Below are 13,065 nucleotides of genomic sequence, written 5' to 3'. Positions count from 1 at the left end.
TATATATATATATATATATATATATATATATATATATATATATATATATATATAAATATATATATATATATATATAAATATATATATATATATATATATATATATATGTATATATATATATATATATATATATATATATATATATATATATATATATATATATATATATATATACCTACACCTATTCAAGAAGTGGCATCTACTGAGATTAGTGCAAAAATGGGAAATTCTTCTATCACTGAAATGGATTCAGGGAGATTTACCAGATGAAAATTCCCTTTTCGTCTGGTGGATTGAAATGAAACTCAATGGAACACATACACTCCTTTCATTTTATTCACGACCACTCACTCTTTACAGATCTTTGTTTTTTTTTTCAATGAGGAGCTTTTATCAAATATTGCAAAGGAGACAGTTCGTTATGCTCTTCAAAAAGGTTATGTTTACCTACTTTAGAATTTGGAGTGCACGAGTTAAAAGCCTTTATGGGGATTTTACTAGTTAGTGGGCACAAAACGAATCCAAGAAGACGCATGTATATGGGAAAAATCTTATGACGTTAAAAATATACTGATTTCAAGAAACATGCGTCGTAACCGATTTAAAATCATTATAAGATTCCTCCATTTTAACGATAACCTAAACATAGATCGTTCAGACAAAACATACAAAATTTCTTAGTACCTTGAAAGTCTCCGCAAATCATTTACTGAATACACTGTATGGGAAACCAAATCCAGCGTGGATGAGGCCATAATACCATACTATGGGCGTCAGGGCATGAAAAAACATAATGAAAGGCAAGTTCATACGCTTTGGATATAAATCGTGGTGTTGGAATCAGAAATCTGGTTATCTCATAGATTTCAATATTTATCAAGGAGCCAAGGGAAAATCCAATGAATACAAAAAAGAATTTGGCCTTAGAGGTGAAATAATATTGCAGTTTGCTCAACTTATTCCTATAATTCAATGCGATAGGGTTATGCCTCATTACATAATTATCTCACCTCTTCTTCTTCTTCTTTAGGTGCCGTCCTCTTAGCGAAGGTTGGCGATGACCTCTGCAAAGTCTTCCCTATTTTGGGTTTTCTTTATTAAACTTTGAAAGTCTAATCCTGTCCAATCTTTGATGTTGCGCAGCCAGGTCATTTGTCGTCTACCCGGGCCGCGTCTGCCTTCTATTTTCCCTTCTATAATAAGCTGAAGGAAGTTATACCTGTCGTGTCTAAATATGTGTCCAAGATAAGACGTTTTACGCTTCTTGATCTCACCTCAATGAAACTAATTGATTTAATAACGAAGGGAATAGGTTACGTAGGAACCATATGATCAAATAGAACAGAAAAGTGTCCATTTAGTGAAACGTTTAAAAAGTCCATACGTGGAATTTACGGAAATTGGTACAAAGAGAAAAATAAAGTGCTTTTATGTAGGTGGAATGACAACAGCATAGTTACTTTGGCATCGAATTACCATAAAACGACGCCAGTTTATCAAGCGAACAGATATTCCTTTGCCCAAAGAACAAAAATCAAAGGAACACAACCACATCTTATTCGGGCTTATAACGAAAATATGGGAGGAATTGATCGGAGGGATCAACATGTTGCATATTACAGAACAAATATAAAATCCAAGAAATTGTATTGGCATTTATTTATTTGGGATCTTGATCTCTGCATACAAAATGCTTTGTTAATTATTTACCGTAGAAGGAGACACATTTTCCCTAAACAATCCGAAATGGATTTGCTGCAGTTTCGTCGTAATATAGCCAAAGCCTTGTTGACGATGTTCGAAACTTCTCGAAGAAGACTTGGTCCATCTCAATCTTCCATAGATAACAATACACAAGATGTTCGATTCGACAACATCGGCCATCTTATTTCTACCGAAGAAAAACGCGTCCTTTGTCACTTAACAACCAATAAAAAATATATTAAATGTAAGGTTGCCTTACACGAAAAATGTTTTATTAAATTTCATAGTAATAAGCAATAATTTTGTTATTTTATTTTAATATCAGTTTATCTCTTTTATGTGATTTCATAAAATATTCCAAACAACGTATTTTAATTTTTTTTTGCATTCTAACTACCTAGTGTTGCATTTTCGCAACAGCTAATTATCAAAAAAATTGAAGTTTTTATTTTTTAAACATATATTTTTGTTAATTTTGTGACTTTTAAAGCATACATTTTTTAGAAATTAAAAAAAAATAAGCATAAATAGTTCTGGACATGAATGGGTTAAAACGTGAAGAGGTCGACAAAAATTATATTAACATGGTAAGAAATCGCTACTGGAACCAACAGGTTCTGGTAACATAAGATGGAAATAGCACGGGGCACAGAGGTGTGAGACTATTTTGCACTAAAAACTTACCCTGTATATACATACATATACAAAAAAATAATTATTAAAAGAAAATCGCTAGACTATTGGATTGAAAAATAACACATTTTTAAAAATCAGTAAATAACTTTATTAAAATAAATAAACAATATCTATTTGTCATTCATAAATATCCAGTTATGTTGAGTTTTGGAGCAAAGTGGACAATGCTTTGGAATCTTTTATCATTATAATCACAGGCATAAAAGTATCCCTTGTCAAAAAGTTCTTTGTCCCAACTTATCCAATTTATTTTACTGGATATGTCATCACAAATTTGTTCTCCTGAAGTAACTTTATCCACATACGGATTATTATGTCCTATAAGAACTATTCCTTTTTTATTTAAGGGATTGTATACAACTTTCCAATAAAAGGCAGGTACTGGAAAGGCTATCACAAACTGCTTTTTGCTTTCTCTTTCAAAAAGATATAGCTCTGTGGGCTTCGGGGGTTCTGTTGTTTCATTGTGTAATTCAGTAACGCCATATGTTCCGCTCCAAATTTCTAGGTTAACATTTTTGTTAGTTGCGTACATTCTTATTTCGTTCTCTTGTAACCAATTTCCATTGTTAATCGAGTTCCATTGCGGTGCAATGTTAGCGTAGTTCTTAACAGCCAGCTGAAAAGATGCTGAATAAAAATCATTCTCAGTAGCAAGTTGCTCCACGGTAATAAATGTATTATTGTTAATATATTTATCCGAATCATCTGGTAAACCTAGTAAATTATTAATTGTTTTTTTACTTTCTTCATAAATTTGTTTTACAGGTTCGCCTAATTTATAAATCGGATCATATTGTCGAATATTAGAACGAGTTACATTTCTGGATCCAAAATTTACAGAACTTGTCAAAATATAGTGAGAATAAAGAGCTATTCTGTTTGTTGTATTAAAACAAATATTAACAATATTGATAAAACGACTTGAGTCAACTGTATAACCTAAATTTAAGAATAATGTACTGTCGTCGCCAATATCACACGGTTTGTTAGGATCGTCTGCGCTCAAATTTTTAACTGGCATCTCATTAATGGTTGATACTAATGACTTTGAACATGAAACGTTTTTCCACTCTATATTTATTCCATTATATATAAACGTCTCTTTGGACTTACAAACAACCGTAATGTTAGAACCTAAGTTAATTCCATTTGCTCGTACTTCTGCTTGAGGACATGAAAATTCTACGTTTTCGTTGATGGCAAAGATCGTAGTTGCTTTTCCTTGGGGATAAATAATATTTTCTGTATTAGGTGCTAACAGAAAGGGGGCGGTATTTCTGTATTGTACTTGATTAATTTCACAGGAACCTAAAATAAAATTACATTTGTATCTTTAGCAAATTAATGAATATGGTAATGGTAAATTAAATTCATATGTACTAATTAGAATCTGTTTTATTATAAATTTGTTGTTGTGTTTGATATATTTATACTAAATCCAGCATTATATTTGCTTCAATTATCTTTTCTTGATTTTAATTCTCTTTTTAATTGATATTGCAAACACCTTGTATTTTATAGCAGCGGTAGGTTAATTTTAACGAAAGTTCAAGCTGAATATAGCCGCAAATGTCAACCATGGAATAGAATATTTCGGTTTGGCTGTGTTGGGATGTTTTTATAATGCGTGTGTTGTATGCTTCAAAGATAAAGAGAGAAAAGCTTTTAGAAAGTATATTTTGATTATATTATATTATGAATTCTGCAATTTTTAATTTACATAAAACAATATCGAGTAAATTTTTGTCCCTTTCGAGATTAACATCTGTTGCAATCTGGGAAATGGTGGTTTGACGATTGCCAAATCTATCTCCTAATCTATCAAAGGGCAATTGCCAAAAAAAATTCTAAAAGTTTACTGCAATTATTAATATCCTAAGAAACAAATATTTACTCTTTCTTGTTTTACCTATATAAATCAAAAATTGCAGAATTCATAACATAATATAATCAAAATGTACTTTTCTAAGGCTTTATCTCTTTATATTTTAAGCATACAACATATATATTATAACAACATGCCAACACTGCCAAACCGAAATATTTTTTTCCATGGTTGACATTTGCGGCTATATTCACCTTTTACTTTCGTTAAAGTACAACAGTAAGAAAGAAATTTGTTTTATTTTTTTAATTCTGTTAATTGAATTATATTTATTGTGACGCAAAAAGTAACAAACTCACCACCGCCAAAACCACCCTGGTTGAAATTATTTATTACTAATTTACAATTTACTTCATTTATAAACATGATTTAGAAGGTTTAGATTTGAAACATCCGAGTTTCAAGTGAAGACATTATTTTCGAAATTTCTCAAAAAATCCCTTTTTTTTTAATAAATCACCAACTAAAAAGATACAGAAAAAATGCTGGAATCCACAAAAATAGTCTTGTTTACTGAAGATTTAGATTTTTTATGTCTAAAGACTAAAAATTATATGAGACATGATTGTTTAAATGTTGTATTCTCATGCGTTTAGCATCATCTTCAACCCCTTTTAGCGTAACCCTTCTTAAAACAAAGGGGAAAAAAATTAATATACACCATCTTGTAACTTTAAAAAAAAACTACAAAATAATTTTTTGACTGACTCGTTAGCTGAAAAACTAGAGGAATTATGAATAAAAAACTAATATATTTTTGTTATTCGAATTTTGGAGCACGTCTATTTAAATAAACCGACGTTCGCAAACATATATCTCCAAGGAGTATTAATTTACAAAAAAAATGCCCGTATCTATCAATCAAGACAAATTTTATAATCTAATTATAAGAATAAAAGCAGATATATAAATTACCTCATAAAAGAATTAGAAAAAAAATCAAACCACTGCTGCCAAGGAAAAGGTGAAGCTGACGAACTAATAGTCGAAATAGCCATGCAATCCCAGTCAACATTAAAAAAAATTATTGTAGCAGAAGATGTTGATGAAATAGTTATTTTAACTGTGAGGGCTAAAATAAAAGAAGAAATTTATTTTCTGAAAGTGAAACCGAAATGAATCAACTGTATATCCATCCAAAAGTTTTGAAATTGGCTATCTAAACATTAATTGAAAAAAGACCTAATTTAAGGCAAGAAACAGAGATACTTTACAGAAATAACGCTGAACTAGAAGATATTTTGAAAGATGGTAGGTACTGTGCAATATTGTTATATGGAGCTGCCAAAGATAAACAAATAACTAAATCGAAAAATGTCGAAGACTTGGAAAAGTATCTTGAGCAGATGTGATTCCTTTATCAAGGCTACCACCAAAAGCAGTGCAGTCAAACTATCATCCCTTGTTACTATTATAAATGCCCTAAATAAATAATTAAGAGAACGTATTATTAAGATAACATAGCAAATTATTGAAGTTTTTTCGCCAGCAATCAGAATGTAAAAAAATCCTTCATCGAAAGAACTTACAAAAATAATTTTTTTAATTGCAAAAAAGGTTGTGGTGCGTCATGCAGCAGCCGAAGAGTTGGGCTTTTTTGCAGTCCAACTTGTAGTGAATGTTTAGGGGAAAATTGTTACAATAGTGCTCCAATTTTAGACCAAGTAGAGGAAGAGATTGATAGTGACGTCAGTGCTCACAATGATATCTGATTTTCTATTTGTAAATAAATATTTATGCAAAAAATTGTGGATTTAATGTAAAACTATTCTTTAATGTAACTGTCTTAGCAATATAATAAATTATTTAAATATTCCATTGAATAATTTTTTACCTTTTTTCAAAAGTTCATAATAGGAAGTGAGGAAAGATTGATAAATTATACAAAATCACATATGATATTCCAGAAAATTTATGTGTCATTATAAAACCTGCTGTAATATTTAATGTGCATTTTTATCATTTTTGATAATAGGGGTAATTTTTACCCCTATAAAATAATATAAATATATTCAGATATGGTAGATTTTAAAATATATGGTAAGTTGGGCTTTACTACAAATTTTCATGCAAATCTATGTACATCCATAAAATATGAAGATTATGAAATAACGGAGGCTTCTAAGGTTTGCAATATTAAAACAAGGGGTTGAAAACTTACAATATTAAATCAATTACGTTTCAATAATATTAATTATATTACATTGCAGTGTAATGTCAAACTAATTAAAAATATCAGTAAAATATTTTTTACCTTAGTCATAATAAAGGGTGGATTTGAGAGGTTGGTTCATTAATAAAATTACTGAATAATATTTCAGAGTATCAAACGATTTTTTTTTATTTACAATTAAGGCGCATCAACCTAAGTGGTTATTAGCGCCACTTGGTATTGCAATTTTTTTACCTTTTTGGATATATTATATATACAGATTTTGATATACATAGATTTTTACATACATAAATCTGAGTTGAACTAAGTACATTGGTTAATAGAAGATTACACATTATTTATTTGTACACGCACTGATGTTTAAATTTGGTTGTATATTCCTATTGATTTTAGAAAGCTTAAAACAGACGAATAGACACAGTTTTCTTCTAGACACTCGCGTAGCGTTGCCGGTAGGTTACACTTTTCCTCTCATTTGAATATGCAGGGCATTCGATTAAGCAATGTTGAACACTTAAAACACTTCCAGTAATATGGTATTCATAGGTTAAGTGTGTATGTCCTAATCTCAGTCTGTTTATTATAATTTGGTCTTTCTTGTTGCTACACATATTCTTTCATCTTGTAACTATTGTTTTTATGTCTCGTAGTTTTTGTTGAGATTGATTCCATTCTTGAAGCCACCGTTCTTTCAATGTCGAGTTAATCCAGTGATTAAAATCTTTCTTATAGGTAGGTTCAATCGAGTCTTCGTTGACGGATAACTTAATAAAACAACATTTTTTTACATTTAAGTGGAGTTTCTTCTGATTGCACCAATTTTGTAGTCGGTCTAAGTCACCTTATAGCAAGGCTTGATCTTTTAAGCTATCTATAACTTTCCAAAATTTCAAGTCATCTGCCAAAATCTATCTCCCTTGCTATTTGCTATTTAGGAAACAGGAAGTGATGTCGTTAACAAAGATATTAAAAAGAAGTGGAAAAGTTTGGCCTCCTTGAGGAACTCCAGATGTTACTGTGATACTGTGAGGCAGATGACAACCTATCTTGACTATGACTCTTTCACTTCTATAAGATGTAGAGTTTTTAGTCCATTCAACAAACCTGACATGAAAGCATAAATATAAATATTCGTTGACTTCGTAGGTTGGTTTTTTTATACTCGCTTAAAATAATAAGAAATATCAGATGATTCCATATTATTATAAGTTTTATTATGCGTATATTGAGCTTATTCACTAATTTTTATACAAATCGATGCATATAAAAAATGATTCTATGATTTTCTACAATTTTACTGTCATAGACTATTTAAAAGTACCGAAAGTTAATTAAAACAGAAATAAATGATAAAAAAGAGTTTATAGCGATTTAATAAAATCTGGTAAAATGAAATAAACAAAGATCTAAAACATATAGATGTTGAAATAAGAAATAAAGAACCAAACACTTTCAAATACGACTAGCGATTATTAAGCTATAGGACTCTAATCCCGGAGCTCTAGCACTACAAGATGTTTAAGCAAAACTTTTTAAACAAAAAAAATATATTAAATAAATAAACATGTCAGTTTTGTTTTTGATAAAAATGTATAAAATAAATAGTGCGTTTAAAAAAAAATTAGAAAAGCTGTTATTTTCAAGATGACAAGTACATTAAAAGAATAAATCATTACCTGATGGTTCCGGTGTTTTTGTGGGATTTTCGATATTACTATTCTTGGATTTGGTATGTGTTTTAGATGCTGTAACAATAATTATAATAAGGAGTATAAGACCAACGACACTTCCAGTTGCTATTAAAAAAAATTTTCTTGATTTTAAAAACGGTTTGGAAAAATAGATCATCCTAAATGATTTTAAAAATTGTAACTCTGTTGATCATTAATAAAACGGGCAAGGAGGGATCCAATAAATTTATATAAGGTGTTATCAATCGCAATAAGTCTACTCTGTGTGATTTACAGAAGTCTGTTGTTCCAATATTGTATGTATTATGATATCATTATTAATTTGATGTGATTATCGTCTTTGATATTGTTTAAATATTTTTAATATTTATGATACACATTCTTCTGAGAATCGTTACTAGAATGAGATAAAACTTGTTTCGGTTTACCATAACACAATGAGTAGACGTTGTAGAGAACCTTGACATAATTAATATTACGTAGGAAAAGAGGTTTTTAGATATATGTCCAATTAATCTAAAATATTTAAACCCTCCTACTACTTTAAATTATATCGAAAGTTGACTAAATCTTTCCTATTTTACTTACAAATCTTACACCGAGTGTTTCACGAGATATGACCAACTATATTTTGAAGTTATACTTCTATACGCTCGCTCCACGTTGGAAATTTGTATGGGAGTGAATCTGTGAAATCATTACATATGTAAGATAATGAGTAAGAGAGAGACAGAAGATACATTTTCTCTCTCTTCCTCAGCAGCAATATTTGCTGCTAAGTTCTGTGACCGTCTCATGCACGTTGAATCAGACAGCTGAAGTTTTAAAACTTCATCTAATATTTGTTCATTATTAGCAAATTGTGAGAACAAAGTTTTGCAAACTGTGACAACACATTCTATTACAATTTCTGCATCAGAAAACGGCTTCATCTTTTTTGCTAAAATTTCCTGCCAGTGCCACTGTGGTGGGGGTAAAGATGACTAATCCGAAATGCGGTACAATGCATGATGCCGCTCTACACTACTGTAATCTGATTAAATACATAAATAGAAACATAATTATATTATAATTCGCAAATTTTGTTTTACTGTCTAGCAGTCTGAGGGCCACGAAAAATCGCTCCGATGGACGCATGCGGCCCACGGGCCGCGTAGTGAGTATGGCTGATCTAGTTGGTGAGCGTCCTCTGCTCCGTATTGCTTCTTGCCTTGGTCTTCACTCTAAAATACGGTTTGTCCATCGGTTGTTTGATAATCTGGCAACGTGTCCTGCCCAATTCCATTTTAACGACGCGATTCTTAATACCTTTTTTGTGAGTGTTAATGTTTCCGCTCCGTAAGTGAGTACACGTAACACACATTGGTCAAAAATTTTTCTTTTGAGGCATATGGGTAGATCTGATTTAAATATAGTTTAATTTATCAAACGCTGCCCAGGATAATCATATGCTACGTTGGAGCACACATGTCTGGTTATCTCTGCCCAACCGAATTCCATGTCCTAAGAACTCATACGATGTATTCTGCATAATATTCCTTCCATCAACAGCAATTTTTCGATTTAGCACCAGATTAGTCATTATTTGCGTCTTGTTCATATTAATCTTTAGTCCGACCTCCAAGGAAGAGTGATATAATTTTTCAAACATTATTATTGCATCATCCATACCATTGGCTATATGGACGATGTCATCTGCAAATTTCAAATTATTGAGCTTCTCTGCATTTATGTTGAAACCATGCTCCTTCAGATGTCCCTTCTTACAAATATGTTCTAAAAGCGTCGTGAATAGCTTTGGAGAGACTGTGTCTCCTTGCCGTACTCCCCGCTGTATACAAAATTTATTTGTTTCTTGTTCAGATAATCTTACGCTAGCTGTGGCATTTTGGTAGATATATTTGATTATGTTAGTGTAGCGATGGTCTATTCGACATTCTGTCAATGCTTTTAACATTTTCTGATGGCTTATGATATCGAATGCTTTAGTGCCAATGGTTTATTGTATTCTGCAGAGTTCTCTATCAGGTTCTTTTTCACTAGTAAGTGTTCGTTATTACCGTATCCCGATCTAAATCCAGCTTGTTCTCTAGGCTGATAGAAGTCTAATTTAGGGTCCAGTCTTTTTTTGATTATTTTTGTAAAAAGTTTATATATGTGTGAAAGCAAACTGATAGGACGGTAGTTTTTTAAATCTGTTATGTCTCCTTGCTTGTGTAATAAAGTAATGACTGCATTATTCCATTGAGAAGGAGTTTTTCCTAGGTAGATGCATTCGGTGAAAAGCTTGGCCAAAGCTTGGATAATTTTATTTCCACCTAGTTTGATCGCTTCGATCACTACTCCATCATCGCCAGGGGATTTGTTATTTTTAATTAATTAATGATTCTGATTATTAATTCTGATTCCTGGTTTGTGATTTTAGGCAGAGACTGATCTTGCCTTTGTTGTGCTTTGTTTGCCATGATTTCCATTTTTCTGGAATGATATGGAGGGTTGTCTAATACAGCGCTTCTGGAACAAACCCATCTTCACTACCAATGTGACAAATTATTAGTATTTTTCCTTTTCCTGAAAATTTGGTTATTTTAAAATTTACTTGAAGTAAAGAAGCACGTATAACATTTACCTGCAGGTTTTTTTAATCCTCTAGAAAGTCCATCTAAAAACACTTCTTTATAACATATTACCGAATTGTTAACCCATATTTTGGATTTGGTGTGACCAGCGCAGCGTTTAGCCAAGTCTCGTCTAAGTAATAAATTTTGCGATTTTAATTTCTGTAAGACTTTATTTTAATTAGAAATTCTTTCGCAAATTAAGGTTGCCAGCTGTCAAAAACACGAGGTATCACAGATAAAGTAAAAGAGAGCTAGCGCGCAACTTGACTGGTTTAGCAAGGTAAGTGTCAGTTGTATGAGTTTCTAAAGCATGCGTCGACACATAATGTTAATAACATACATATTATAAATATATAATTAAAAATTCTTTTTCGTTTTTCTACAATTTTCTTCAATCAACATAGTAACGAGCTTTCAAACTTGTTCAGAATAACCTGACACTCGCCATCCTTGTCAAACTAGTGTTGTTGCGCGGAAACTATATTTTACTTTAACTTTGATACATCGCGTTTTTAATAGCTGGCAACCCTAATTTGTCACCATCTTTCTCAGGCAACCTTATATCAACATATTAAGAAAAAAATAGTTTTAATTTGATATAAAAAACATGCATACCTATACGTCATGAGCAGCGTATTTTATTTAAAAAAAAAAATAAAGGAAATAAAAAATTTTTAACCGCAAATAATGTTAATTAAATTAATTAATAATATTTTTTTTTATTCAGAAATTACAGCCGCATAATGGTTATTAGCGGCGGCTACAGAATTACAAAATTAGAGTTTATAAAATATTACTATAGATTTTAAGAAATTTACAATATTACTAACTGAAAAATTATTGCCTAATAAACTACTGTTAGGTATGTTAAATGTAAGACGAAAATTGGCAAATCTATGGCATTCAATTAATAAATGGTTAACGGGTACTTGTACATTACATGTTTCACAAATAGGTGGATCACTTTTGGATAGTAAATATGAGTGAGTAAGTCTCGTGTGTCCAATTCGTAATTACCAATAATTAAACCTATTTTCTTCTCCTATTCTTAAATGTATCTAAAAATGTGAGTTTGATTAACTACGTAGTTGTGAAATCTACCTGGAATTTAAAAACAATTAAGTGAAGATGTGAATGGAGAAATAGAATTGAAATCTATAATATATCAACTTGAAATTTGAATTAAAGTTAATGCTTTTAATACCCTTATACATACTGCTTTATGCTCATTAAACGAACGTTTTGACTTGTTAGAAAATCACTTTGATTGCTTTACGTTTTTATACCGTTGTTTGTACTATCGGTTTGAGGTAAATAACAAAGATTTACTGATAATTTACGAATAATTTTGTCACATGGTTACAGAAAGACGTTAACTCTATAAATTTTTTGATGAAATTTTGATATATAAAGATATTTTTCATACAAATATAAATATTACAATACCAGGAAACTTTTTTAAATTTATAATCTCAAATTAGTCATCTCTTCCAAATTTGGCAATAGCCTTAAGAATTTTATTAACGACTCCAGTAAGCCTAGCTAGCAGCGAACGCTCATCTTCAAAATTTAATTTAATTAAAACATATTTAAGAAAAAGTATGGCGCAGACGAAACTTGATAGTTTAACATTAATTTTAATAGAAAATGATATACATATGTAACAAATTAATACTCTTATCGATATTAATGTATTAATGATACTGTATTAATAATCTTATCGATAATTTTGTAAAAATTAAAACAAGGAAAATAAATTTTTTTTTGGACTATTTACATCCTGGGTTACTAAATTTTGTACGATTGTAAAGAGATCAAATAAATTAATTAATATAATTAAAAAAAAAACGAAAGGCGCTATGTCAGTTTTGCAGGTGGGCACCGTGTACCCTAGCGCCGCGCCGGGACTAAATCACCCTACATGCTGTAACGTTAATAGAATAAACTTCAACTGGTCTTTAAGTTTTGTTAACTATTTCCTATACCTAAATCTAATAGTTATTAAGATATTTATCTTTTAATGTACGGATTAAATGTGTGTATTATAATTTTCATTAATATTTTAATGGTTTGACAAAGTTTTTGAACACAATAACAAAAAAAAAACGTGGTTAGCCCCTGACTGCATAATATTAGCAGTAAATGGTTTAAAATATAGTATTGACCAATATCAAAACCCTATTTTTTCTTAGTAAACACTGTCTTTTTGTATATATAAAAAATATTTTTTTATACCAACCCTATAAAACGAAAAGTCAACTTACTTACAAAATGAAATTCTTAAATGGTAAA

General features: G+C 30.5%; 1 protein-coding gene across 1 annotated transcript; it reads right to left on the bottom strand.

Moving 5' to 3' along the window:
• Positions 1-2,473: 2,473 nt before the first annotated feature.
• Positions 2,474-8,464, bottom strand: LOC140448627 (salivary protein Tsal2A-like). The gene is made up of 2 exons (XM_072541726.1): positions 8,138-8,464; positions 2,474-3,711 (listed from the first exon to the last, which is right to left on the bottom strand). Exons 1-2 carry the CDS (start codon positions 8,307-8,309, stop codon positions 2,522-2,524), a joined length of 1,362 nt encoding a protein of 453 aa, XP_072397827.1. The 5' UTR covers positions 8,310-8,464; the 3' UTR covers positions 2,474-2,521.
• Between the last annotated feature and the right edge of the window lie 4,601 nt (positions 8,465-13,065).

Source organism: Diabrotica undecimpunctata, chromosome 8, assembly GCF_040954645.1.
Source record: "Diabrotica undecimpunctata isolate CICGRU chromosome 8, icDiaUnde3, whole genome shotgun sequence".
Taxonomy (NCBI): domain Eukaryota; kingdom Metazoa; phylum Arthropoda; class Insecta; order Coleoptera; family Chrysomelidae; genus Diabrotica; species Diabrotica undecimpunctata.
Note: the sequence above shows the minus strand (reverse complement) of the source record. Positions and strands in the feature narration are given on the sequence as shown.

Bases quoted from the DNA above. Each gene is read 5' to 3' on its own strand.
- LOC140448627 (XM_072541726.1), bottom strand. From the start codon at position 8,309: ATGATCTATTTTTCCAAACCGTTTTTAAAATCAAGAAAATTTTTTTTA. The intron at 3,712-8,137 runs GTAATGATTTAT...ATTTTATTTTAG, and splicing joins AAAAACACCGGAACCATCAG to GTTCCTGTGAAATTAATCAA.